The following is a 24102-nucleotide window of genomic DNA, read 5'->3' as shown; positions in this document are numbered from 1 at the left end:
TCCTTTGGAAGTATATATCAGTTTCTGGTCTTTATTTCTGATAATGGAGTCTACATTTTGTACCCTTTCTTAACACTTTATTTGAAAAGCAGAGTTAGAGAGGAGAGACCCAGAGGAATTTGTCATCTGCTGCTTCACTCCCCAAATTACTATGGTCAGCGTAGGGCCAGTCCGAAGCTGGGAGCTAACGTCTTACAGGTGCAGGAGCCCAAGAACTTGAGCCATCCTCCACTGCTTCCCCACGCCAAAGCAGGGAGCTGTATCAGAAGTGGAATAGCTGGGACGCCACTCCGCACTCCAATTTGGAGGTCTACATTTCAAGCTGCGGCTTATCCCACAGTGCCCCAGTGCCTACCCTTTCACCCACTGGAATCCTGTCCATTTTCTAGTTGTATTCTTTGTCTTGTGTATGCTTTTCTTTTGCCTTTTTGGAGGTCTTCATGTGACTCTTCACGTAAGAGATTTAAGTACCTTTTTAAGTATAAACCTTGAGGTGTTTTCATCTTCCATCCACTTGTTCACTCCCCAAATAGCTACAATGATGGAACTGAGCCCTTCCGGAGCCAGGAGCTTTTCCTGGGTCTCCCCTGAGGGTGCAGGGCACCCCAAAACTTGGGCCATCCTCCACTGCTTTCCAAGCCATAGCAGGGAGCTGCATGGGAAGTGGAGCAGCAGGGACAGAAATCAGCACCCACATAGAAAACCGATGCCACACGCAGAGGCATAGCTTGCTACACCACAGGGCCAAACCCATGTATGCCCCTTTTAGTTCTAGTTTTAGATACACTGCAGGACAAATGATACCTGCAAGTTTCAACAGAAGAAAAAAAAAACCCTTATTTTTGTAGGCAGTTCCAATGATGTAACATCCAGGTTAGGTAATACCTTGTCTACTAGGTCTTCCCCGTGAGGAAAAATGTAGCTGGCATTTAGCATGCAAGCAGTAATGCAACAATTCACGGTCGTTAACCATGCCAGGTGTAGGGCATACGAAATTCGAGCCAGTCATGCTGAACACTACCCCACCCAGTGTGGTAAGTGTTACAACACAGCACTTAAGGGAAGGCGGAGGGAAGCTGATGTCGCCAAAGGTGCCTGGCTTTCCGAAATTCCCCTCACATTTCCTTATTGACCTTGAGAGACTTGTCGCAACAAGTTCGCCTCAGTCTGTCTGAGGCTTCTGATAGGATCTTGGCAGTGACATCCTCCGGGAAACAGCTCAGAACTAGGGCCTGCGTCGCGTCCCAGCAGCTCTGAGCTGATGGCCTCCCTCCAGCACCTGTTCGAGTTTTTTTTTTCACCATCTCAAAGACTGTTGTCCTTGGAGTCGTCCTGAAGTTTCATTTCCAATCCTCGCAGGACACTTAGGCACCCTCCTCCCCAGCCCGATCAGGCGCCTCCCTCGCGCCCTGGGCGTCCTCCTTGAGTCCCCGCCCAGCCCCGGCGACGGGTGGACGCGCGTTGCCGCGTGACCCGCGTGACGCACGGGCCCGCGCCGCGCCACAGGCGGGAGAGGGCCGAGGGGCCTGGGCGGGAGCCGGGGCTGAGGCGGGGGAGGGAAGGCGGGGCCGCGGCTGGCCCGCCCCCGTCGGCCGCTGCCGCCTCGCGCCAAAATCAAACCCGGAGACCCGCCGGCAGGTGATCCCGCGCCGGGCCAGGTCAAGGCGAGGTTGGCGCGTCGGCGCGAGCTCAGCGCGCACCTGTGGCCACTTCCCCGCCCGACGCACCCTGGGCCACCAGCAGCCGAGCATGGCCACCCCGCCCAAGAGAAGCTGCCCTTCTCCCTCCACCAGCTCCGAGGGCAGCCGCATCAAAAAGATCTCCATCGAAGGGAACATCGGTAAGGCGCGCGGAGCGGCGGCGGCTGGCGCTTCGGCCCTGCAGCCTGGTGGAGCGCACGTCGCCCGGGCTTGCTTGGCCGCCCAGTCCGCGTGCCTCCGGGCTCTGGCCGAGCGCCCGGCCTGGCGGCTTTGTTGAGCGCTCCTTCGGGACCCTGCGCCTCCCTGGATGGGAACTCACAAAGGGGGATGGGTTTTTGTTTTGTTTTGCTCACGGGGGTAGGGGTGGTTGGATTATTTCTTGTAAGTGTTCATACCTTCTTGGGTGCACCGTGGCGTGAGGTGTGAGGGATGCAGTGCCGTTTTAGGACCACCACCTCCAAGGACAGAGCGTAGCTATCCGCTGGCGAAGTTTCTTTGTGCTCCTTCGTGGTCAGCCAGCTCCTGCTTCCCGCCGACAGCCAGTGGTCTGAACTTCTTCCCTACGAATTGGCGCTTGTTGGAACGCGCTGGCAGCGGGTCAGGGAGGATTGGACCGGGTCGGTGCTTTGAGACTGCTTCGTGTTACGGATTGCCTTATCTCTCCCCCTGGCCCCCCCCCCCCCTCTTTTTTTTTTTTTGCCGAGGAGTACCGTGGCCGGCTAGATGACAGTTTTTCTGTTTGCATTTCGGGACCTTTGGAGTGTTTCTAACTTGTCCTGAACCGTGTTGAGGCAGAGTACACCATGCGTGTCATTATGCACTCTTTATTCCTACTATAGGAAATCTATACCTGATACTTCCTGTTTTGATCAAAAAACAAACAAACTGCAGCTTGTGTAGTGGCCGCTCATGCGTGCAGGAAATACTTTTTAATCCATAGCATATTCAAATACTTTACCTTCTTGAAAAAGACAAGGCCGGGAGATGCATGAAGCGTGCATCTTTAAAAAGTTGAGCACATGCCAAGAAGTTACTTCTCTGCACCAGGACTAAGACAGCAGTGAGCAAGAGGCGCATTCCCTGTGAGTGTAAGTTCTTCGAGGGTGCGTGCTTGCTACGCTGATTCCTCACAGCTACTTCCTGGGTAATGAAGGGCATAGATGAAGACAGGAGAAAATGAACCAAGCTGCCTTGAAACCCCTCGGACCAGGAGCCCAGGGATTAGCCCCTTCCCTCCTCAAGTCCAGCTAGTCAATCTGTTAAAACTAGGAACGTACTTTTCTCCGAGCATTTTACCCTGCTAGCACCTGAATTAGAATTATTTATTTACTAAGAGACAAAGAGACAGCCAATGAGCTCCCATTTGTTGGGTCATTCCTCAAATGTCTACAATAGGGTCAATCACGGTTGCCCAGTGGCTAAAGTCCTCTCCTTGAACTTGCCAGGATCCCATATGGGCGCTGGTTCTAATCCCGGTGGCCCTGCTTCCCATCCAGCTCCCTGCTGGATATGTATATATTATATATATATTATACATATATATACACTTATCTGACTTTGCAATAAAAATAAATCTTTAAAAAAAAGTCTACAATAGCCAGAACTGGGCAAGGCTGAAGCCAGGCGCCAGGAACTCAGTCTGCACCTCCTATGTGGGTGGCAGGGACCCGAGCCCTCGAGCGCACATAGGCTGCCAGGGTGCGCACACACAGAAAGAGCAGGCAGGCCAGTGCTCACGCCCAGCGCTGCCCTGTGGGGTGCAGAGGTCTTCAGTGCTGCACCCAAGCCTGCCCAGGAAATAGCCTCTTACTGTGTCACCCCCATTTTTGTGAAATACATTGAGTAGTGTTTTTTTTTTTTTAAACATACACATTATACTGACAGGAGTTGCATAACAATTTACACTTGCACACTAGAGGGTCTGCCCAGATGTTGGAAAAGCAGTTAGTGCTAGCACTTAACATTTTGGAATTTTGCGTAAAAGTTCTAGATTCTGGCATCTAGAAGAATCTGAAGGTTGGTAACTGGTCCTGCAGCTGAGTGTGACAGCAGCTGTTGGTATTGAGATGTTTTTCACTTGCAGAAAGTTTTTTCACTTGCTGTTATCACTTGTTGATTGTGTCTGCTACCTGTTTTCCCAACAAGCTTTCAGTGTACAGATTGTTACTCTGTAGAACATTATCTTGTGATTTCTCTATTTTTGTTAAGGATGTATTTATTTGAAAGTCAGTGCAGCAAAGAGGGCGAGGTGAATCTCTCACTTCCCAAATGGCCATAACAACGAAGCGTGCAGCAGGTGGAGGCCAGGAGCTCCAGCCTCTTCGCTGTCCTCTGCCACGTGGGCGGCAGGAGCCCGAGGGCTTGGGCCGTCTTCCATTGCCTGCCCAGGTACATTGGCAGAAAGCTGGATCCGGAGAGGAATAGTCAGATACGGGATGCTGGCAGTTCCAACAGTGGCTTAGCCTGCGGTGCAATGCCAGCCGCTCTGAATTCGAACGTTCCCTGATCATTCTAGGTTTAAACCCAAGTGACTTTCTCATCTTCTTTGTTACCAAGGTTCGATTTTTGGAGGCCTTCTTTGCTGCTTACATCATTGGTCTGTTTAGGAATTACTTTTGGGATCATCATGCTTATTTGGCTTTAGGAATTCCTCTCATTTCTGTGACTTAAAAATATTAGAGCAGTGCCCCTCAGTTTGATCAATACCTCAGTGGATAACTCTGCTTGAATGTAATGTAGCTGTTATTACTCTTATTATTTAAAAATACGAACCACTGACAGTTTTTGGCATATAAGCAGGGTCAGCTGAAGTGCTTTCAGAGTTTAGCTGATCCCTGATTTTTAAAAATGCGTTATTTAGTTCCCGGAATAGTAGCCTAGTGGCTAAAGTTCTCACCTTGCAACCACCAGGATCCCATAAGGGTGCCGGTTCATATCCCGGTGGCCCCGGTTCATATCCCGGCGGCCCCGTTTCCCATCCAGTTCCCAGCCCGTGGCTTGGGAAAGCAGTCAAGGACGCCTTGGGACCCTGCAGTCAAATGGGAGACCCGAAAGAAGTTCCTGGATCCTGGCTGTTGCAGCCGCTTGGGGAGTGAATCATCGGACTGAAAATCTTTCTGTCTCTCCTCCTCTCTGTATATCTGACTTTCCAGTAACAAATAAATGAATGAATCTTTTTTAAAAATGCGTTATTTGGGTGTTCTTTTTGTCTTCCAGCTAACTGAGTGGCTGTTTGGTGATGGTTTTGTGTTTTCCTGCAGGCCCTCGTCTTAACGCTGCCCTGAAGTTTTGGTCACCAGTTTTCCCCATGACATCCAGCAGTTAACAGTTAATCCTTATGAGTTTTCCAGTTTTCCCCATGACATCAGCAGTTAACAGTTAATCCTTATGAGTTTTCCTCACCTCTGGAGATAACAGGACTGTTGTCTCTTGCTTCTCAGCCGTCTCATGGTGCTACCTTTCTATTTGTAGTCTGTCCCCCTTTTCTATGTGTGATTTTAAAAAAAAATGTTTATTTGAAAGGCACAGAAAAAGGAGAGAAAGAGTGTGAGAGCGCGCTCCATTCTGGTTCACTGCCCACGTGGTCACAACGCTGAGGGTGGGCCAGGTTCAAGTCAGGAGCCAGGCGCTTCCTCGTCTCCCAAGCACCTGAACTGGCTTGCTCTGCTCTTCCAGGTGCACCAGCAGGGAGCTTGATCAGAGTCAGAGCAGCTGGGGCTTGCGCTGGCTCCTGTTACTGTATTCCGGCATCGCAGTTGGTGGGGCACCTGCTTTGCCACAACACCAGCCCCTCCAAGTGTGGTCCAGCAAAGTTCTTTCAGTTTTTTCTACTGTCTTATGTAAGCTTTGGGATTTGAATATAACTATGGAAGTAAAACGAAAGCTTTTTTTTTCTTAGATCCTGTTTATGAGGAAGAGGAACCATTTCCAGTTAATATATTCAAAACTCTTTCTTCTATGTATCCATGAGTAAGTTCAGGGCGGTTCAAAGTGCCCCTAGAAAAATGAAGTTAAAACATACGTTTGAGGCAGGCATTACCCCGGTGGTTAAGAAGCTTGCCTCGCCTAGGTTTTGTTACTGTGGCCCCTAACCCCAGTTCTTGATGGGGCAGACCCCTGGCGATAGTGGTGACAGCTCAAGTCGTGGGGTTTCTGCCACTCCTACTAGGAGACCTGAGTGCAGTCCCCATCTGCCACCATCAGCTGCCAGTCGCAGTCACTGTGGGCGTTTGTGGAGTGAACTTGTTGATGGGAACTGTGTCTCGAGCTGTGGGTCTCTGTCTTTCAAATAAAACAGGTAGATTTGTTTTGGTGCAAAAAATGTAAACTATATGCATAGCCTTTTTTTCAAAATGTGCCTTTTGCATGATCTTTCTGCAGACTTTATGCATATATGTATATATGCATACACACACTTGTGTATACTTGTAGACAGAAAGGGAGAGAAAAATGTTGACCATAGATGTGCAATATAGCCACATTTGGTGACTTAAGATAGAAAGGGTGTGGTTGTTATTAGGAATATGACTGCACCACACCCTGTTTGATTCTAGGTCAAGACATCCCAAGTATAGACGGAACATATTCTTTGGTAATTTAAAAAGTAGTGAACTTAATGGGTCCTGATTATATGTGATCTATTTTTTAACTCCTCTGAGAAAAGTCAAGATAAAAGTAAGGCATCTCTCTCTCCCCACCTCTCTCCCCCACCTCCTCCCCTACTCCCTCCCTCCCTCCAGTTTGGTAGAATTCACTAGACATGGAGCCATGAAAATGAAGAAGAAAGAGCATGTAGGAAGAGTTCCACAAACAGTTTTTTTTAATAGTTTCTGTTAGCCTATTGGTGTTATATAATAATAGACTGTTTCCCACTCTAAAACTCTAGTCTCTGGATGCATCTTCCTGTTGGTTTAGTGGGTGTTTCTTAATGGCCTGCTTGACCAGGAGGAGTGAAGTCAGTAGAGAGAACACTGCTGAACACAGGGGAGGCTGCAGTGTGTGTCACTGTCACGATAATTCGCTGTCTGCACCGAGGTCTGCCTGAGTGAGCATGACAGGACTGTGTGTGGAGGAAGCGGCCTCCGGGATTCCCAGCCAATGACGTGGCCCGCGTGTGGAGGAAGTGACCTCCGGGGTTCACAGCCAATCACGTGGCCCGCGGGTGACGCTCATTGGCCACATGGCCACCAAAGGGCAGTTTAGCAGATTTTTTTTTCTCCTGCCGTAACTTCTTCCCTAGGATTTCATGGGAATTTTAATTCCGCAGCTTTGCTAAACTACAGGTAACAAACATGCTTAACCACCGTGAACTTATTTTCAGTTTTCTTGTAAAACAAACAAAAAAACATGTAAAAGCTTAGAAAATTGGATGTCTTGAGGGTTTCTGGTTTTTGTACTGTTTGTTCTTATAAATCCCGTAAAAGTTTGTGACTATTTGGTGGCTTTTTACGTTGTTCTTTGACAAGGTCCCCGCCTCACTTTGCCATTCCTCTTCTTACAGCTGCAGGGAAGTCAACTTTTGTGAATATCCTCAAACAAGTCTGTGAAGATTGGGAAGTGGTGCCTGAACCCGTAGCCAGGTGGTGCAATGTTCAAAGTACTCAAGATGAATTTGAGGTATGAAAGTAAAATTTAAGTAATGCAAGAAAAATCTTATGGTTTAGAGGAAGAGTGTCTTATCTCTGTTTTCTTCCTTTTCAAGTAGGAATTTCAGGTGTAGTTTCAGGTCTGCCATCAGGGTAGCGGTGACATGGCTACTAGTGTGAGACACTCCAGAAAGTTCACAGAAAATACTTATCATGAGAAAACTACAGCAATTTCAGACTTTTATCTGCCATAATCAGTTTTTGATTCCATTTTCCATAAGGTTGTTGAAGTACCTGGCAGATTGAAACGTTTATCAACCTGTGCGTTTAAGATCTGTGTGTTTTACTGTACCTGTGTAAAGCTTCGAACATCTTTAAAAATCCAAAAATGAAACTGCGTGACTTATTTTTTGGTAGACTTATTTATTTATTATTGGACAGTCAGACTTGCAGAGAGAAGGAGAGACAGAGAGGAAGATCTTCCATCTGCTCGTTTTCTCCCCAAGTGGCTGCAACAGCCACAGCTGAGCCGTTTCAAAGTCAGGAGCCAGGAGCTTTTTCTGGGTGTCCCACGTGCAGGTGCAGGGTCCTAAGGCTTTGGGCCGTCCTCCACTGCTTTCCCAGGCCACAGGCAGGGAGCTGGATGGGAAGTGGGGCTGCTGAGACACGAGCCGGCACCCATATTGGATCCTGGAGCCTGTAAGGCGAGGACTGTAGTTACTAGGCTACTGCAGCAGATTCTAAGCACAATTTTAAAGCTAACATCTTTGTGGTTTTTTTTTTTGTTTTGCTTTGATGTTTGAAAGATTTATTTCAGAGGGAGAGGCATAGATGTTCCATCTGGTTCATTTCCCGAATGAGTGGGACAGCCAGTGCAGAGCCAAGCAGATCCCAGGGGCTGGAATCCCATTCGGGTCTCTGTGTGGCAGGAGACTAAGCATTTGGGCTGTCATCATTAGCACCAGCACTCATACAGGATCCAGACATTGCAGACGGCATTGCAACCTACTTCACCGTAGTCTCGGCCCCAAACCATGTAGCATATCAAGAAATGGAACATTAGTTCACAAGACCCTTTCTGCACTTTCTGGTCACATCTGTTCCCCTAGAAAACTTCTCTAAAGTTATCACTCTCAGGGTACTCATATTAATGGTTTTCTTGCTTTCCAACAATAATGAGGACAGGGCTCGTGTTGTGGCACAGTTGCTGAAGCCGCTGCCTGCGACCTCGCATGGGCTCTGGTTTGCGTTCCAGTGGCTCCACTTCCAGTCCTGCTCCCTGTTAATGCCCCTGGGAAATCAGTGGAGGATGGCTCAAGTTTTTGTGCCTCTGGACCCATGTGGGAGACCTGGAAGAAATTTCTGGTTCCTGGCTTTGGATTGCCTCAGCTCCGGCCCTGTGGCCATTTAGGGAGTGAACCAACAAGTGGAAGATGGCTCTCTCTTTCTCTGTAACTCTACCTTTCCAACAAAAATCAATAAAATCTTAAAAAGAAGAAAAAAAGAAAAAGATAACCCAATTCCCTGGGCCCCTGCCATCTACACGGCAGACCCAGGAGGCACTGCAGGCTCCTGGATTGTGTCTGACGAAGCCTTGACCATTGCAGACGTAAGCGAACCAGCACATGTTTCTAGCACTCTCTGTAACTCTGCCTTTCAAATAAATTTTTAAAAAAAATGTGACCATACATTACCATATGTTTTAAGAAATATAATTCAGTCTAATTTTGACTATTATAGAAATGGAATCATAGTGATGGCGTTCTTCCTCCTCTTTAAGTGATGAGATTTGATCATATGGTTGCACGCTTCTTACTAATTTTCATTGCCATATATATTCAATCATTTATGAGTCCCTATTTTAATTTTATACCTTTTAGTTGATTTTTCAGTTTAGTGACACTGATAAACAGCACTGTTAGGAACTTGGATTTCGATGTACGCACAGGGTTAGAGTTTCTTCAGGAATGTGAAGTAGTGACTCTGGTGGCGTACACGTCCTGGCTTCCCAGGGGAAGCAGATGTCTCCAATCCCAGGGCAACGAACTCCTTGTCAGTCCACATCCTTTATAGTTTTAGTATTATTGTACTTCGTGTCCTACGTTTTATTCTGTTTTTACTTTTACATTTCTAATGTGTATTTTTTTAGTTGCTAATGAAATGGCACTCTTTCACGTCTCCATTGACCGTTTGAATTTTGGTGAAGTGCCCACCGGGTCCTTTTGCTTGCTTTCCTTTGAGTCCTCTGTCTTTCCTCGTGCTGCAGTTTTACTTCCCAGAGAAGGCCCCGGGGCTGCTGGCGTTTCAAAACCTTTCACTAGTAAGCCAGTGTCAGAAATACAGAGGGAGGAGTAGTACCGGGTGGAGCTGCGTGGCTTCCATTAGGGTCCATGTTGGCGTCAGCACCGCAGGTTTGCAGTTCACGTGTGGATAACTGGTTTGTCTTTAGGCTCTGCATGCTTCATGTTAGCCAAGGGCCCAGAAACTGGTCAGTCAAGACCAAAATGTCCAAAGTTTTAATTTGTAGAGAAAATGTTAGTGTCAGAGTCACTGTATTTATATCAGTGCTGTCTCTGGTAGGTCACAGTTCTCATCTGGCGAAAGGAACTTTAACGAATTTGAAGAGTTTGGCATGCATTGTAAAATCCATGAGCGATCCCTTGGGATTTTGCATATGTATTAGTTAAAAATTGTTGCTCTAATGATTCACTCTTAGTGTTAGAAGTATATCAAACTCTTAGGTTGCAGATGAGAGGTTGAAAAAATATTGCATTAATATACATGGAAAGCTATTTTAAAATGATAATAGTCTGGTGAACCTCGCATCAGAGCCCAGAAAAATTAGGTAGCTATCATTAATGGCTGTTGAAGTGAGATTTTTTTGGGCCCAGTGCCATGGCTTAGCAGCTCAAGTCCTCACTGGGAATGCGCCAGGATCCCATATGGGGCCCGGTTTTGATACCAGCAGCCCCATTTCCCATCCAGCTTCCTGCTTGTGGCCTGGAAAAGCAGTTAAGGATGGTCCAAATCGTTGGGCTCCTGCATCTGTGTGGGAGACCCGGAAGAGCTCCTGGCTCCTGGCTTTGGATCGGCGCAGCTCCGGCCATTGCAGTCACTTGGGAAGTGAATCATTGGATGGAAGATCTTCCTCTTGTCTCTCCTCCTCTCTCTATATATCTGACTTGCAATACAAATAAATAAATCTTTTTTTTTTTTTTATAAAAGGCAGAAGCCAAGAAACTTAAAAAAAAGTGGGATTTTCTTATTTTATCCAGGGATTTCTTCTTCTGACTCATTCCTGGTCTGTTCTTTGTGATTATATTGCGAATCAAGCACTGTCCGAATCTTAGCTTTCTCAGAAACTGTCGGAAAGGAGAAGTGGATGTCTTTGGACCCACTGACCTGTTCCATTTTGGATGTCAACCCTCTCGTGTTTCTTGGCCGTAGTTGACTAGGACCTTTGGTAGTTTATGCTCCCTTAGTAACTAAATCTGCACCCAGTCTCAGTTGGTCTTGTTCCGGCTTTTAGTTTTTTTTTCATCTGCCACCTAGTGGCTGAATGTTGCTAAGCTGTTGATACCTACCAGGTTTTGGTAAAATGAGACAAAGCACCCTAAAAGAGTCTCTTCCCTCTTCACCCCTCCTTTGGTAAGATGATCTTTGAAACTTCTCCCCATCATTACCCATCTATGTGCTTTAATGATTTGTATGAGAATTAGGACCCAGAGCTTTGAGTTAATTGCTTTCTTTGCACCTATTTTTAATGCATAGATGGTTGAAAATAGCCCCCCCCCCCACCTTTTTCATTGAATTGGATTCTTTTGGTGAGACTTATTGATTATTCATGAAGTATTGGCTTGTTTACAAACTTTCACATGGGGCCTGGCATGTTAGCCTAGTGGCTAAAGTCCTCACCTTGCATACGACAGGATCCCGTATGGGTACCAGCTCTAATCCTGGTGGCCCTGCTTCGAATCCAGCTCCCTGCTTGTGGCCTGGGAAAGCAGTCCAGGATGGCCCAAAGCCTTAGAACCCTGCACACCCATGGGGGACCTGGAAGAGGCTCCGGGCTCCTAGCTTCGGATTAGTTTTGCTCCTGCCATTGTAGCCACTTAGGGAGTGAATCATCGGACGGAAGCTCTTTCTCTCTCTGCCTCTCCTTCTCTCTGTATAACTTTCCAATAAAAATAAAAAAAATAAATCTTAAAAAACAAACTTTTACATGTTTTTACAGTGTGTGATGCAATATTTCAAAATATGTATGGAATGATTATATGAAGCTAATTAAAATGTCCTTTATTAGCTGAACTTCCACAAGCATTTTGGCCCCTGCTGCTTGCCAGGCCGTCAGCAGGATCAAAAGTGCAGCAGTGGCTGGTGCCGTAGGCCATGGCTTCACCCGCTACACTGCAGCTCTGGCTCCACCGACTCACTTTTCACATGCCTGACCTTTCTGTCGCTGGAGTACGCTGAGCCGGGGTTGGAAGTTCAGTGCGGGTCCCCTGTGTGGCTGTCAGGGAGGCAGCTCCTAGCGCCATGGCTGGCTGCCTCCTGGAGTGTGCGTTAGCAGGAAGCTGGCTCAGGGAGAGCTGCAGCTTTCCTGGGAGATGTGGGAATCCCAGTAGGAGGTTCCACCGCGGAGACGGTCTGCTCTGACTGTACATGGATTTTAGCACTGTGCATATTGGCAGTGAAATCTATATTCTAGATAATTTCTTTACATTTTCAAAAGCAGAATTAATTGGATAAAAAATTTTCTTACGAATATAGCTGAACTGTATTTTGTAAGTATTAGGCCACTTTTTACTTGATATAGTTTAATTCTGAGGCATTCATGTTTTTTCTGTATGTCTTGAGGAGAGAAGACTGATGAGATTAACACTCAGTTTGTTAAAATGCACAGTTTTGATTTTGTGAAAACGATTTATTTGTTGAAAGACAAAGAGACGGAGAGGGACCATTGTGGCCAGTTGGGGAGCGAATGAGTCGATGGATGAGCCCTCTGTCTCCCCATCACTTTGCCTTTCAAATACATGAGTTTTCTTCCTTTGCTTTTTTCCTTTCTTTTTCTTTTTCTTTCTTTTTTTTTTGCAAGAGGTGATATCATCAAAGGTGTAAAGCCCTGTTACAGATTTTTAATGTAGTTTTAATTAGTCCATTTGCGGTTTTAGGACCAGCTGGTTCTTTGTGTAATTCAGCGGAAGGTCAGTATTGATCCTGTGAGTTCTTTTGTCTTTTTAATTTGTGGGAGAGAGATCTCCTTTGATTTGATTCGCTCCCCAAATGCCTATGTCCAGGGCTAGGCAGGACTCGGCCGAATCTGGAAGCTCTGAATGCTCTGTAGGTCTCCCACATGGGTGGTCGGGAGGCGGAGAGGGCTCGGGTCACTGGGCTCCTGCTGCCCTGACGCGATACTGGGTTGAGTTCCTTACTGCAGCACAGACCTAGAAATTGTGTCTGCAAGAAATTGTGGCTGCAACAGTATGAGCTGAGACGATCTGAAACCAGGAGCCAGGAGCTTCTTCCATGTCTCCCACCCAGGTGCAGGGTCCCAAGTCTTTGGGCTGTTCTCTGCTGCTGTCCCAGACTACAGGCAGGGAGCTGGATGGGAAGTGGGGCCACCAGGAGAACTGGCACCCATATGGGATCCTGCCACATGCAAGGCAAGGACTTTAGCCACTGCCTCATATGTAGCATTTTTATGAGAAAATGAACTATTATCCAAACAAAAAAGTTTACTGGGAAACTTGTGGTCAAATTTGTAGGTGTCTTTAATGTCTTGTAATAGCAGATGCTGGATGTTCGTATCTGCTCTGCGGTCCCAGCATCACATGTGGTTTCTGGGAAACACCTGTACATTCATGAATGGGAAACAGCATGTATTTTTCACTCTTAGTGTCATTATTTTGAAAAGATTTTATGTATATATTTATTATGTAAATATAAATATATTCATATATAATTTAAATATATTTATTATATGATATAAATATATATTTGTATGAATGTAAATATATTTATTATATGATATGAATGTATCATTTATTAAATATTATATGTTAACATATATTTATATATATTACAAATGTATGTTAATTGAAGACCCCTTGGAAGGATCTTGGCCTCTTGAGGGTTCCCCTGCCTCTGTCCTAGATGGAGAACATTACTTGATTTGGAAAAATAGGAAAGCTCTAGAAATACAGATTGTCTTAAAATAGCATCTAGAAGATCAGTAATCCTTTTGTGATATACCCAGTCTGTTTATGTATTTCCCCTGTCTCATGATTTCTTTTACAGTTTGTTGGAGTTCAGAAAGGTTTACACGTTGCATTTGGTTGGTATAGTTTAAAAATTGTGGTCTGTTGATTTTTTCTGATTTTTTTTTCCTTTATAATTTGTTGAAGAAACTGGGTCATTTGTTCTCATAATATTTCCTTCCTTCTGGTTTTGGTTGAAGCTTTATCTGTGGGAGAATTAACACACTTTTACGTAATGTACATTTGTAGATCCCTGGAGGTTTGATTAGATTTAATTTCACTTCTTTTTTTTTTGGCCGGTTCCTTAGGTGTCAATGTGTATTTTATTCACAGTAAAGCAGGAGAGTGTCTTTCTGATGTTAAAATTGATTAGTCAGTACAGGTGTGCTGTCAACCTAACTGACTTCTAAAATTCCTGACCAACCTTTCTCTCATGATCTTGATAAACATTGCAAATTGTTGCCTCAAGCCACTGTATCATTAGGTATTACGAAAGGTAACATTCTTTCTCAGGCCTTTTTCAATTTTTTAAGTGCGATTCGGTGGTAAAATCATTTTCTCACAGCTGCATCTCATCAGCTGCATTACACTGAAAGCATTTTCTATGGAAAGAGCTAGAATAAAAAGTTTATACTTTTTCTTTTCACCTCTATGTTTCCAGAATGAGTTAATGCCATAGCACCCTCTTTGTTTATTGGAATGAGTTACAGAGAGCCAAAAGGGGAGACCACTGGTTCACCACCCCCATGGCTACAATGGCCAGGGCTATGCCACGCTGAAACCAGGTGCTTCATTTAGGCCTCTTACGTGGGTACCAGGGACTCAAACACTTGGGAAATGGGGCTGAATCAGAGGTGGAGCAGCTGGGATTCAAACCAGAGCCTTTGTGATGCCAGCACTGCAGAGTACAGCTTAACACACTCTACTGTAGTCGCAGCCCCTTCTTTAGCAACTTCGAATAGGGTGGTAGACCTTTTTTTTGGATATTTGTAAAATTATTTGCTGAACATATGAAATTATGAACTTGAAAATTGGCTTGGTTTGGATTTAATGAATTTTGAGTCGTGCCTGTGGCTGTCTTGGAGGGGAGTGAGACCAGTGAATTTGGATGGAGTGGTCCACCCTACTACTGTAAGGTGACCAGAGTTTGGGTTTCTTTTGGTGTTATGCACTTGAGGCTTTGTGCCTTCCAGTCTTTGGATGTTTGCAATGTCCTGTCTTGATCAGTGGAAGCCCCGTAATTTCTGCTATTCTGATCATGGCACAGTAACAGCGGGTTTTGACAGTTTCTCAATTGGAATAAGGTAGATGATACTTGCCTTGTCCATTTTGTTGGACCTGGAGTCAGACATGGAATTCCAAATGGGATTTAGAGATTATGATTTGGCATCGGTTACATTTATTCAAGATGAGTTGTGTATAGGTGCATTGTGCAACTGAACTGTGATGTGTGGCCGTTCAGAAGTGTTAAATGCACTTACGATGTTTTCCACATGTAAATGACTTATCAGAAATGAATCCTGTCCTGAGTTTCCTTGTCTTGTTAGAGAAAATTCAGGGAATGATGAGGGCTGATAAACCAGAGACCATATTCCAGCCAGAGGAAGTTAGAAGAAATAGAAGCTCAGCATTGTTTGAGTTTTTCCATTTTTAAAAAGTTATAAGTCCAACTATTTTATGTGAAATTGTTTAGCTTTCAATTTTTAACAACTCTCATTTGAGTGAAACAGTTTCTTCCCTGGGTTACTTTGTTAACTCTTGTGAGAAATCTAGAAGGATTCTTTGAGACCTCAAGCAACCTGAAAAATGTATTGAGAAAGAGGAGGGAAAATAATCACCGTGGTTTGGCTAGGCATCATATTTTTAATTTATCCGACATCTTTTTAAGCCTTCTTAAAGTGAACATAACCCTGCTGGTCATTAACTTTTCTTTTTGCAAATCCAAAATAGGAACTAACAACGTCTCAGAAAAGTGGTGGCAACGTTTTGAAGATGATGTACGAGAAACCCGAGCGGTGGTCTTTCACCTTCCAGTCCTACGCCTGTCTCAGCCGTGTGCGAGCTCAGCTGGCTGCTCTCAATGGCAAGCTCAAAGACGCGGAGAAGCCAGTGTTGTTTTTTGAACGATCTGTGTATAGTGACAGGTGTGTACAAAGGGATGGCGAGATGGCTTGCATTTGGGTGTTTAGCGTCTTGCCTTAAAACTGGGCTTTTGTTTCAGTTTGTTTTATTTTTCCTACTCCTGGTAATCAATCAAAGAGTTATGGCTGAACTGGGGATTTGAAATGGAAAGTGACATTTCGGGGCCTCAGCAGTCTGGTCCTAATGACCTTAGGAAAGTTCTCCATTTGTAACCCCTGTCTTGTATATAGTCAGTAGGGAATGGGTTGGCTCTCACGCAGGCCTGCAGCGTTTTGTTTTCCTCTTCCAATCCCTTTAAAAGTCTGCTTTGCTCTGATTAAACCTGGACCAGTGTTTAGACTCAAGTGCAGCAAGGATACAGAGATCTCGGTGGAGCTGCCCTGCTTCTGTCAGGATCCCTTAGACTTCTGATGTTATCTCAGAAAAAGGCTTGTAGAAGTTTTGATCTCGTGACCTGTTTCCATATCTTATTATTGAGGAGTTCTCAGGCTTTTGCATCTTATTGATAAGCATATTTTTGGAAATTAAGTTGGAGAAATATGGAAAAATGTATTGTTTTTAGTATTGCTAGTAATAAACCCATTTCATGTTAACATAGCTAGCATATTTTTGGGGCCAGGCTTTTGATGCAGTGGTTAAGATGCACTTTTGAGTGCTTGTGTCCATTAGTCCAGTGCCTGGATTTGTTTCCTGATTGTGCCCCAGATTCTAGTTCCCCATTAATGAAACTGGTGGAAATGTGTAGACAGAGGGATGCTGAACTGTCTGACATTGTCTATACCAGCAATGTCGGGACACACGTAAATAAGAGACTGATGGAATCATGACTCCTTATACCATTGTAGCAAAATGGGGAAAATCTGTCAGGGGGTGGGAAGTTGGGGGGGGAATCCCAATCTATACGAAGTTGTACCACATAATTCACAAATTCAAAATAAAAATATTGAATAATAAAAATAAAATTTATATAGACAATAGTGTCTGTTTAAATACATAAATTCTAAACAAAAAGTCTACCTGTGAGACAGTAAGTGACAGCTGAGGAACTTGGGGGCCACCCATGTGGCAGAGCTGTATTTGGACCTGAGCTTCTGCCTTTGGCTGGCCCCACCCTAGCTGTTGGGGCATGGAGGGTGCAGTACCGGATAGGAGATTGTATTGTTTAGTCTCTGTCTCCGTTACTATGTCTTTTTTGTAATTCTTTTTAAATGCACACTGTTGAGTTTTCATTTATGCTTCAGAGTCAACCTGTGTGACGTATTGCTTTGTTGAGGTGTTAGTAGTGTTTGAAATCATCTTGCCTCTCGTAGAACCCTTGGAAAGATCTTGGGGAGTTCCAGGCATCGTCACACCACATTTTGATAATTGCTTCCCAGGAATATAGTTCCTGTTGGTGGACAGACTAGTTTATTCTGCTGTCCAAGAGTTGTAAAGCCACAGGATGTAGGAGAAATTTACATGTCCACCTTGTAGATGTTTTCTCTCTGTTTCTCTCTCTTTCTTTTTTTAAAAGATGTATTAATGAAGACTTTTTTTCAGGTATATTTTTGCGTCAAATTTATATGAGTCTGACTGCATGAATGAAACAGAGTGGACAATTTATCAAGACTGGCATGATTGGATGAATAACCAGTTTGGCCAAAGCCTTGAATTGGATGGAATCATTTATCTTCGAGCTACTCCAGAAGTAAGCCCCAATAAAAATTCTGTTTCATGGAAAGTTTTAAGTAATATTTAGACATCTTTTCAGGAGTGTGTAGCAAAGGCGATTTGGCGCCACCCACTCTAGTTTTCCATTTGCAAGCTTGTCGCTCTCAGCGGAGGCCTGTTCACTCAGGGCTCAGCAAGCCCAGGCTTGGAAGTCAGTCTTTGAGGCTCTTCTCTGTTGTCCCTCAGTTCCATTTCATTTTTCGTTATTTCCAAACTCTTGCAGGCTCTCTCACTCCATCACATTTAGAGTACGGAGCTTGTCCAAGCAGCTCCTGGCTGTAGACTGCCTGAAGTAGAACTCTTGAGTGTTTTAGTTACTATTGGACTTGCAGTGCCTGTAATGGATCGTAGAAGGAAATGGGTCAATGTTGGCTGAGTGAGTGGTGAAGCTGACAGAGGTCCGTCTGAGGGAGGCTCTTGTAGTTGTTTCTGGCTTGGGATGAGTAGAGAAAGGCGCTGTGCTCTGTAAGAGACCTAGGGCACCTTTGCCGTTGTCACTGACAGGAGCGAGCACCCTGGAAAAGCCACCTTTCATGCTAGGTTGCAACAGATGTCGTGTTTACACATGAGATTATGTATTGAATTTGGAAGATTATTTGGTTTGATTTCCTTTGGTAAGAATAAATAGTAAGATCTTTAGTAGAAAAGAAAAGATCTTCAGTAGGAAGCATCCCCATTTGAATGCTTGCATTATTACTATTTCTGCCCTTTTTTTTTTCTTTGTTAAGTAACAATGAAGGAGGGCAGGTATTTTGCCTAGCAGTTCAGTCACCTGCTTGGACACCTTGACCCACATCAGAGTCCCTGGCTTCCAAAGGGAGGTGCAGATAATGAGTTGAGGAATTGAGTTCCTGCCACCCGCATAGAAAACCTGGATTGCTCCCCAGCTCCTGGTTTCACAGCTGGCAATGAAGGAGCATGCCACCAGATGAGAGTGCTTCTCTCAAACACATATATAAGAAAAAGTAACCCGAAGTTGCAATGAATATAAAGGCCATCACTTCTAGCCTGAAGTTAGTTTTGTTTATGACATCTGATTAAAAAAGAACTTAATTTTTGAGAAGGCTAAAAATTGATTTGGAAGCACAGTTTTGCTTTTTAAAGATTTATTTTATTTATTTATTTTTATTGGAAAGTCAAATATACAGAGAGGAGGAGAGACAGAGAATAAGATCTTCCCTGGATGATTTACTCCCTAAGCAGCCGCAATGGCTGGAGCTTGAGCTCATCTGAGGCAGGAGCCCAGAGCTTCTTCTGGGTCTCCCATTGGGTGCTGGGTTCCAAGGCTTTGGGCCGTCCTTGACTGCTTTCCCAGGCCACAAGCAGGGAGCTGGATGGGAAGTGGAGCTGCCGGGTTTAGAACCGGCGCCCATATCGGATCCCAGGGCATTCAAGGTGAGGACTTTAGCTGCTAGGCCACACCGCCGGGCCCAACTCTTTTTATTTTTAAAAAAATTTATTTTTGATGATGTTTACACAGTTGAAGGATGCACACTCATGTGGACATTGATTAGGAATAGGGGAAAGTAAATGAGACTACTGTTTCCAGTTTTTTTTTTTTTCTTCCTGTATCTTGGGGAAGGGAGGAGAGAAGGGGAGAAGCTGCATCCTAACCACATCAGTACCCGGGGATGGGGAACGGCCTCCCAGTGTCATCCTAGAATCCCCGATGTGGGAGCATGCTCCAAGGATTCTTAAGTGGTTTTGATGGTTCTGAGGTGCTGTTGATTTTGTTGCTCCAAGGTGAGGAAATCCTTCCAAGGTCCATTGGCTGACTAGTTCACCTTAGAGTCTCAATTCGCGTAGGTACTTGCTGTTAAAACATTTGGCTGGGAGAGTTGTCCAGATTGTTCTGCCCTGTGTCCTCTGCTATGGCACTACATGTCCTCTGCAGGCCCCAGTGGACTGCCATATCCCCCATGTGCCACTGGGCATGCCGTCCACTGCACTGTCTTCAGCAACTGAGGAGACCCAGTTCTGACACATGCACTCCTTGGTCAGACTGCAGACCCGATTGTTGGAGTTCTGAGACCAAGGGTCTAGTTGGGGTGTGGTTCCCAAAGAAACCTCATCTGAAATGACCTCCCCAGACTTGACTGCTGCGTGTGCTAGCCATTATGGGGTCTAGCTCAGTCCGTCACCCACACCAGCCTACAAACACACACTAGTGGCAGGTGCTGTGCCAATTCTGGTTCTAGTTCCATCTCTTACGCAAACCAATGGATGCTGCGGCCCAGCCCAGCCCTGCTTACCACTCACTGGGTTTTCATGTACACTAGTGGGAGCCGCAACCCAGTTGGAGTGACCCTTAATAATCCCCACCAGGTCCGCCTCAGCCTTGGTTCGTGCACATGCCGGTATGTGCAGCAGACTGGTCCAATTTGTCCCACACCCCATTTTGCTTTTGTACACACCAATAACTCCCCCAACTTTAAAAAGCAAACTTACATTAGAATATTTCACATTTAGAGATGAAAAATGTCTACATGTGACTGACTTAGTTTGCTTATGCTTAGGTTAGAGCCAAATAGCTGGTGGCTGAAAGGCACAAGGGCAGAAAACTGAACTTGGAGCAAATAGGGTTTGTGACCTGCAAAGCTGAAGAACCCTAGAAAGGATAGTTCTGGTCGCAGCGGGCAAGAATAACTGCTTCCTGTCGTTTTCTCTGCTCTTACTGCTCACTTTCAGAAATGCTTGAACAGGATTTATTTACGGGGAAGAAATGAAGAACAAGGCATTCCTCTAGAATATTTGGAGAAGCTTCACTCTAAGCATGAAAGCTGGCTGTTGCACAGAACTCTGAAGTAAGATTTCCTTTATTAAATTACTTTTTAATTTTTTTTAATAATCTTACTTAGTTCATTAGGGTACAAAGGGTCAAGGGCTTCAGGAAAGTGGGTAATAACATTGTTTCCACCCTAATATCATCACTTTTTCCCTCATTATCTGGGGTCAGGGGAGAAACAAAGGGAGAAGCTTCCTTTTTTTTCTATTTGTTTTGAATACCTTTATCAAGTTTTAATCTAAAATTTTGAGCTATACTTAGCAACATGCAAATTTTTCATTTAGTAATTTCATTGATATCTTTCAGAAAATCAGCTGTAGATTTGACTGTCTTGTTTGCAATGAGTTCCTGTTTCCTTAAAGTTTTCATAAATATGTTCTAGTGGTATTTATTGACAGCATAATATATATATAATTTCACCTGAAATGATAAAATAGAAATATAGCTATGTATACCACTGAGGTGTTTTTTTTAGGAATAGTAGTTTTAAAGATTTTTTTTTTATTGGAAAGGCAGATCAGGATTTATATATATAGAGAGAGAGACAAAAAGAAAGATCTTCTGTCTGCTGGTTCACCTCCTAAATGGCTGTAGTGCCTGGAGCTGAGCCAATCTGAAGCCAGGAGCTTTTTCCAGGTCTCCCACGTGGGTGCAGGGTCCCAAGGCTTTGAGCTGTCCTTGACTGATTTTCCAGGCCATAAGCAGGGAGCTGGAAGGAAGTGGAGAAACTGGGGCACGAACTGGTGCCTATAACCACTCCTGGTGCTTGCAAGATGAGGATTTAGCCTTTGAGCCGTCATGCGAGACCCAGAAAGATTTTCTTTTCTTTTTTTTTTTTAGATTTATTATTTTGTTTGAAAGGCAGATTTACAGAGAGAAGGAGAGACAGAGAGAGAGGGGTCTTCCATGTGCTGGTTCACTCCCCAAATGGCCACATTGGCCAAAACCGAGCAAAACCTGAAGCCAGGAGCCAGGAACCTCTTTCAGGTCTCCCACATGTGTGCAGGGACCAAGGCACGTGGTCCGTACTCCGCCGATTTCCCAGGCATACAAGGAAGCTGGATGGAAATGGAGCAGCTGAGACTAACTGGTACCCATACGGGATGTTGAAGTTGCAGGGTGGAGAATTAACTTGTTTTGAGCCTCCATGCTGGCTCCTACAAAGGATTTTAAGATCTAGTTTTTACTTGAAGGTTCGCTTTTGGACGATCCAGTTACCCATGGCCTACTATCTTCAAATCATATTAAATGGAATATTTCAGAAGTAAACAACCCGTTTTTAATTGCACAGCATTCTGAGGAGTGTGATTAGAATCTGTCCAAGTCTGTTCTGCGTGGGCTGTGGAATCATCCCCTTGTCCCAGGTCTCCATGCTGCAGCCACCACTTGCCTGTTAGTCGCATCAGCTTATCTCGCTATCAGATCCACCGCTTGGATGTCACAGTGCTGATGTTCAGCCAATCCCGATTTATTTAATAGCAGCCCCAAAGCACAAGAATAATGACACTGGAAATTCAGATATGCTAAAGGGAAAATTTTAAGTACTCTTAAAAAAAAAAGAAAAGAAAGGTGAGCGTTTCACTTAATGAAGAAAAAAAAGTTATCCTCAAGTTACTAGGTTCTGTGATTCAAAGGAATTTTTTCTGTGTTAAATTATGACAGAGGAAAAAGAATTCCATTCTAGTTTACTATTACATCTCGGGCTATGAAATTTATAGCCACAGTGTATACATATCAGGTAAGATGGAAAGCCATTAAATTTATGTATTGGGTATGTATTTGACAAAATACCAGTCGGTGTAGGCCTGAGTACTATCTGTGATTTGAGGCAGCTCTAGGGGTCTTAGAATGTTTCTCCTGTGGGTAAGGAGCAGTTGTTAGGTATTTCAGATTTGATTCTTTGAATGTGGCAGGAGAGGTGCTGTCGCGTAGTTGTTGAGAGCAGGGATTGTCATTAGCCACATCGTGACTCCAGTGATCTTGCACAGATAGAGCCCCAATGAAACTTAAATATATCTTGAAAATAGGATGCTTTCCTCTGGCATGGTCCATACCTTCAATGTCGGGATATACTTAAGTAGCAAAATGATGGGCTTACGACTGTGTCTGGAGGACTACACTATTGTAAGAATATAGTGGAAATCCGTGTGGGGAGGAGGAGAAGAAATCCCAAAGTCTATGGAACGGTATCATAAAATAAACGCATTAGTTAATTCAAAAAAGAAAAAAAAACCATAATAGTGTGTGATCTGGCACGGCCATTGAGCTCAGAATGAGTTTGGGGCTTTAGTTTTCTTATCTCTAAAGTGTAAAAATATTTATTTTATTATTACTTTGTTTTTGTGGAGACTCATATGTCTCAGTGCATGGCTTTGCAAATGTTTTCCCTGAGATTTGTAGCTCTGCGTGGACGGCAGTTCTGAGTGAGGAAGAAGGGGCTGTCAGATGAGTGCTACTTGTACAATGACTTTAGTGTTAAATGATCCATACTTTGATTTTCCTATGATACAAAATTTTTTTAAATTTATTTATTATTTTTAATTCATTAATTACATTGTATTATGTAACACAGTTTCATAGGTACTTGGATTCTCCCCACCCCTCCCCAAACCCTCCCACCATGGTGGATTCCTCCACCTTGTTGCATAACCACAGTTCAAGTTCAGTTGAGATTCCCCCATTGCAAGCATATACTAAGCATAGAGTGCAGCATCTTATTGTCCAGTCAAGTTCAACGGCTTCTTAGATATACCCTCTCTGGTCTGAAGACAGAGCCAGCAGAGTATCATATGATACAAATTTTTAATGTTTGCATTTCTATATTGCTTTTCTGATTATTCTGTTCATCTCTTTTTAAACAGGACCAACTTTGATTATCTGCAGGAGGTGCCTATCTTAACCTTGGATGTGAATGAAGATTTTAAAGACAAACATGAAAGTATGGTTGAAAAGGTATGCTTGGACAAAAACTGTATTATTTATAATCTCTAGAAGAATGTACTAGAGACCATTTTCTGATAGACAAGGTCACGTAAGAGACAGTGAACAGGTGAAGTGTACTTTAGACTGTTAATAAAATCTAAATCTGACTTTAAGTTCCAGCTTGGTGATCTGGGTTAAAATAAGGGTCTCTTTCATCCTGTTGTTCCATTATCTGTAGGATGGGGATGATAACAATGAAGGATGTTCTTTTTTAATGATTTCTCTGCTTTCTCCCTTTTATTTACTATTCTTCCCATAGCACCTATATTTAGAGATTTTAACAACAAACTGCTCGTTAAACTTATCCTTTTTGAAAAAAAAAATCAGTCCAGAGGGTGTTGAAAGGTGTAAAGTACGGATCGCTTTTATTCTGGGCTGAAATCTTGAGAGTAAAAGATATTGAGTTTTGGGTTTCGTTTTGAACCATAAAGGATGAATTGACATTGCCTAATCTTTGAGTCAGTATTAATTTCTCCTTTAGACCATTGGGAATTGATTATATATTTTTTTCAGTGAGTGGTTATCTGTACTGATTGAGGGACTGGCAGATAATCCATTAATGTACATTTAAGCGAATAGTAAGGGGAATTGTTCCATGATTATTCCTTTATACTCATTAACTTAGCGATCTGTGATCTAAAGAAATTGCAACTTCTTTTTCCTTAGTTTTGAGAAAAAGCTGATTTTCTTTTTCTTTCTCTTGTTATGAAATGACTGCTGTGTAATATAATAGGGTCTTGACATTCATAAGGGTGTATATTTCCAGAATTCTAAAAATCTCAAAAATTTTACATAGGTACTATAGTACATAGTTCTTTCCCCCAATATAGAGTAAAGCATATTTGGAAACTTGAAGTGACATCTTTTTACAAGTCAGTATTGTCAAAAACATAGATTGAAGTTGCTTAAGAGACCATAAAAATAAATTTGTCAACCTTTGT

At 43.8% G+C, this 24102-nt stretch overlaps 1 protein-coding gene across 1 annotated transcript in view; it reads left to right on the top strand.

Moving 5' to 3' along the window:
- The first annotated feature begins 1518 nt into the window (after positions 1-1518).
- Positions 1519-24102, top strand: part of DCK (deoxycytidine kinase) — a 53298-nt gene continuing 30714 nt past the window's right edge. Inside the window, exons 1-6 of the mRNA XM_004596194.2 lie at positions 1519-1840; positions 7201-7316; positions 15493-15686; positions 17224-17371; positions 20083-20198; positions 23041-23131. Coding sequence (XP_004596251.1) covers positions 1750-1840; positions 7201-7316; positions 15493-15686; positions 17224-17371; positions 20083-20198; positions 23041-23131 — 756 coding nt within the window. The 5' untranslated portion in view covers positions 1519-1749. The remainder of the gene's footprint in view (positions 1841-7200; positions 7317-15492; positions 15687-17223; positions 17372-20082; positions 20199-23040; positions 23132-24102) is intronic.

The sequence above is a fragment of the Ochotona princeps genome, chromosome 7 (assembly GCF_030435755.1).
Source record: "Ochotona princeps isolate mOchPri1 chromosome 7, mOchPri1.hap1, whole genome shotgun sequence".
Classification (NCBI taxonomy): domain Eukaryota; kingdom Metazoa; phylum Chordata; class Mammalia; order Lagomorpha; family Ochotonidae; genus Ochotona; species Ochotona princeps.
This window is presented reverse-complemented; position numbering and strand designations above follow the sequence as displayed.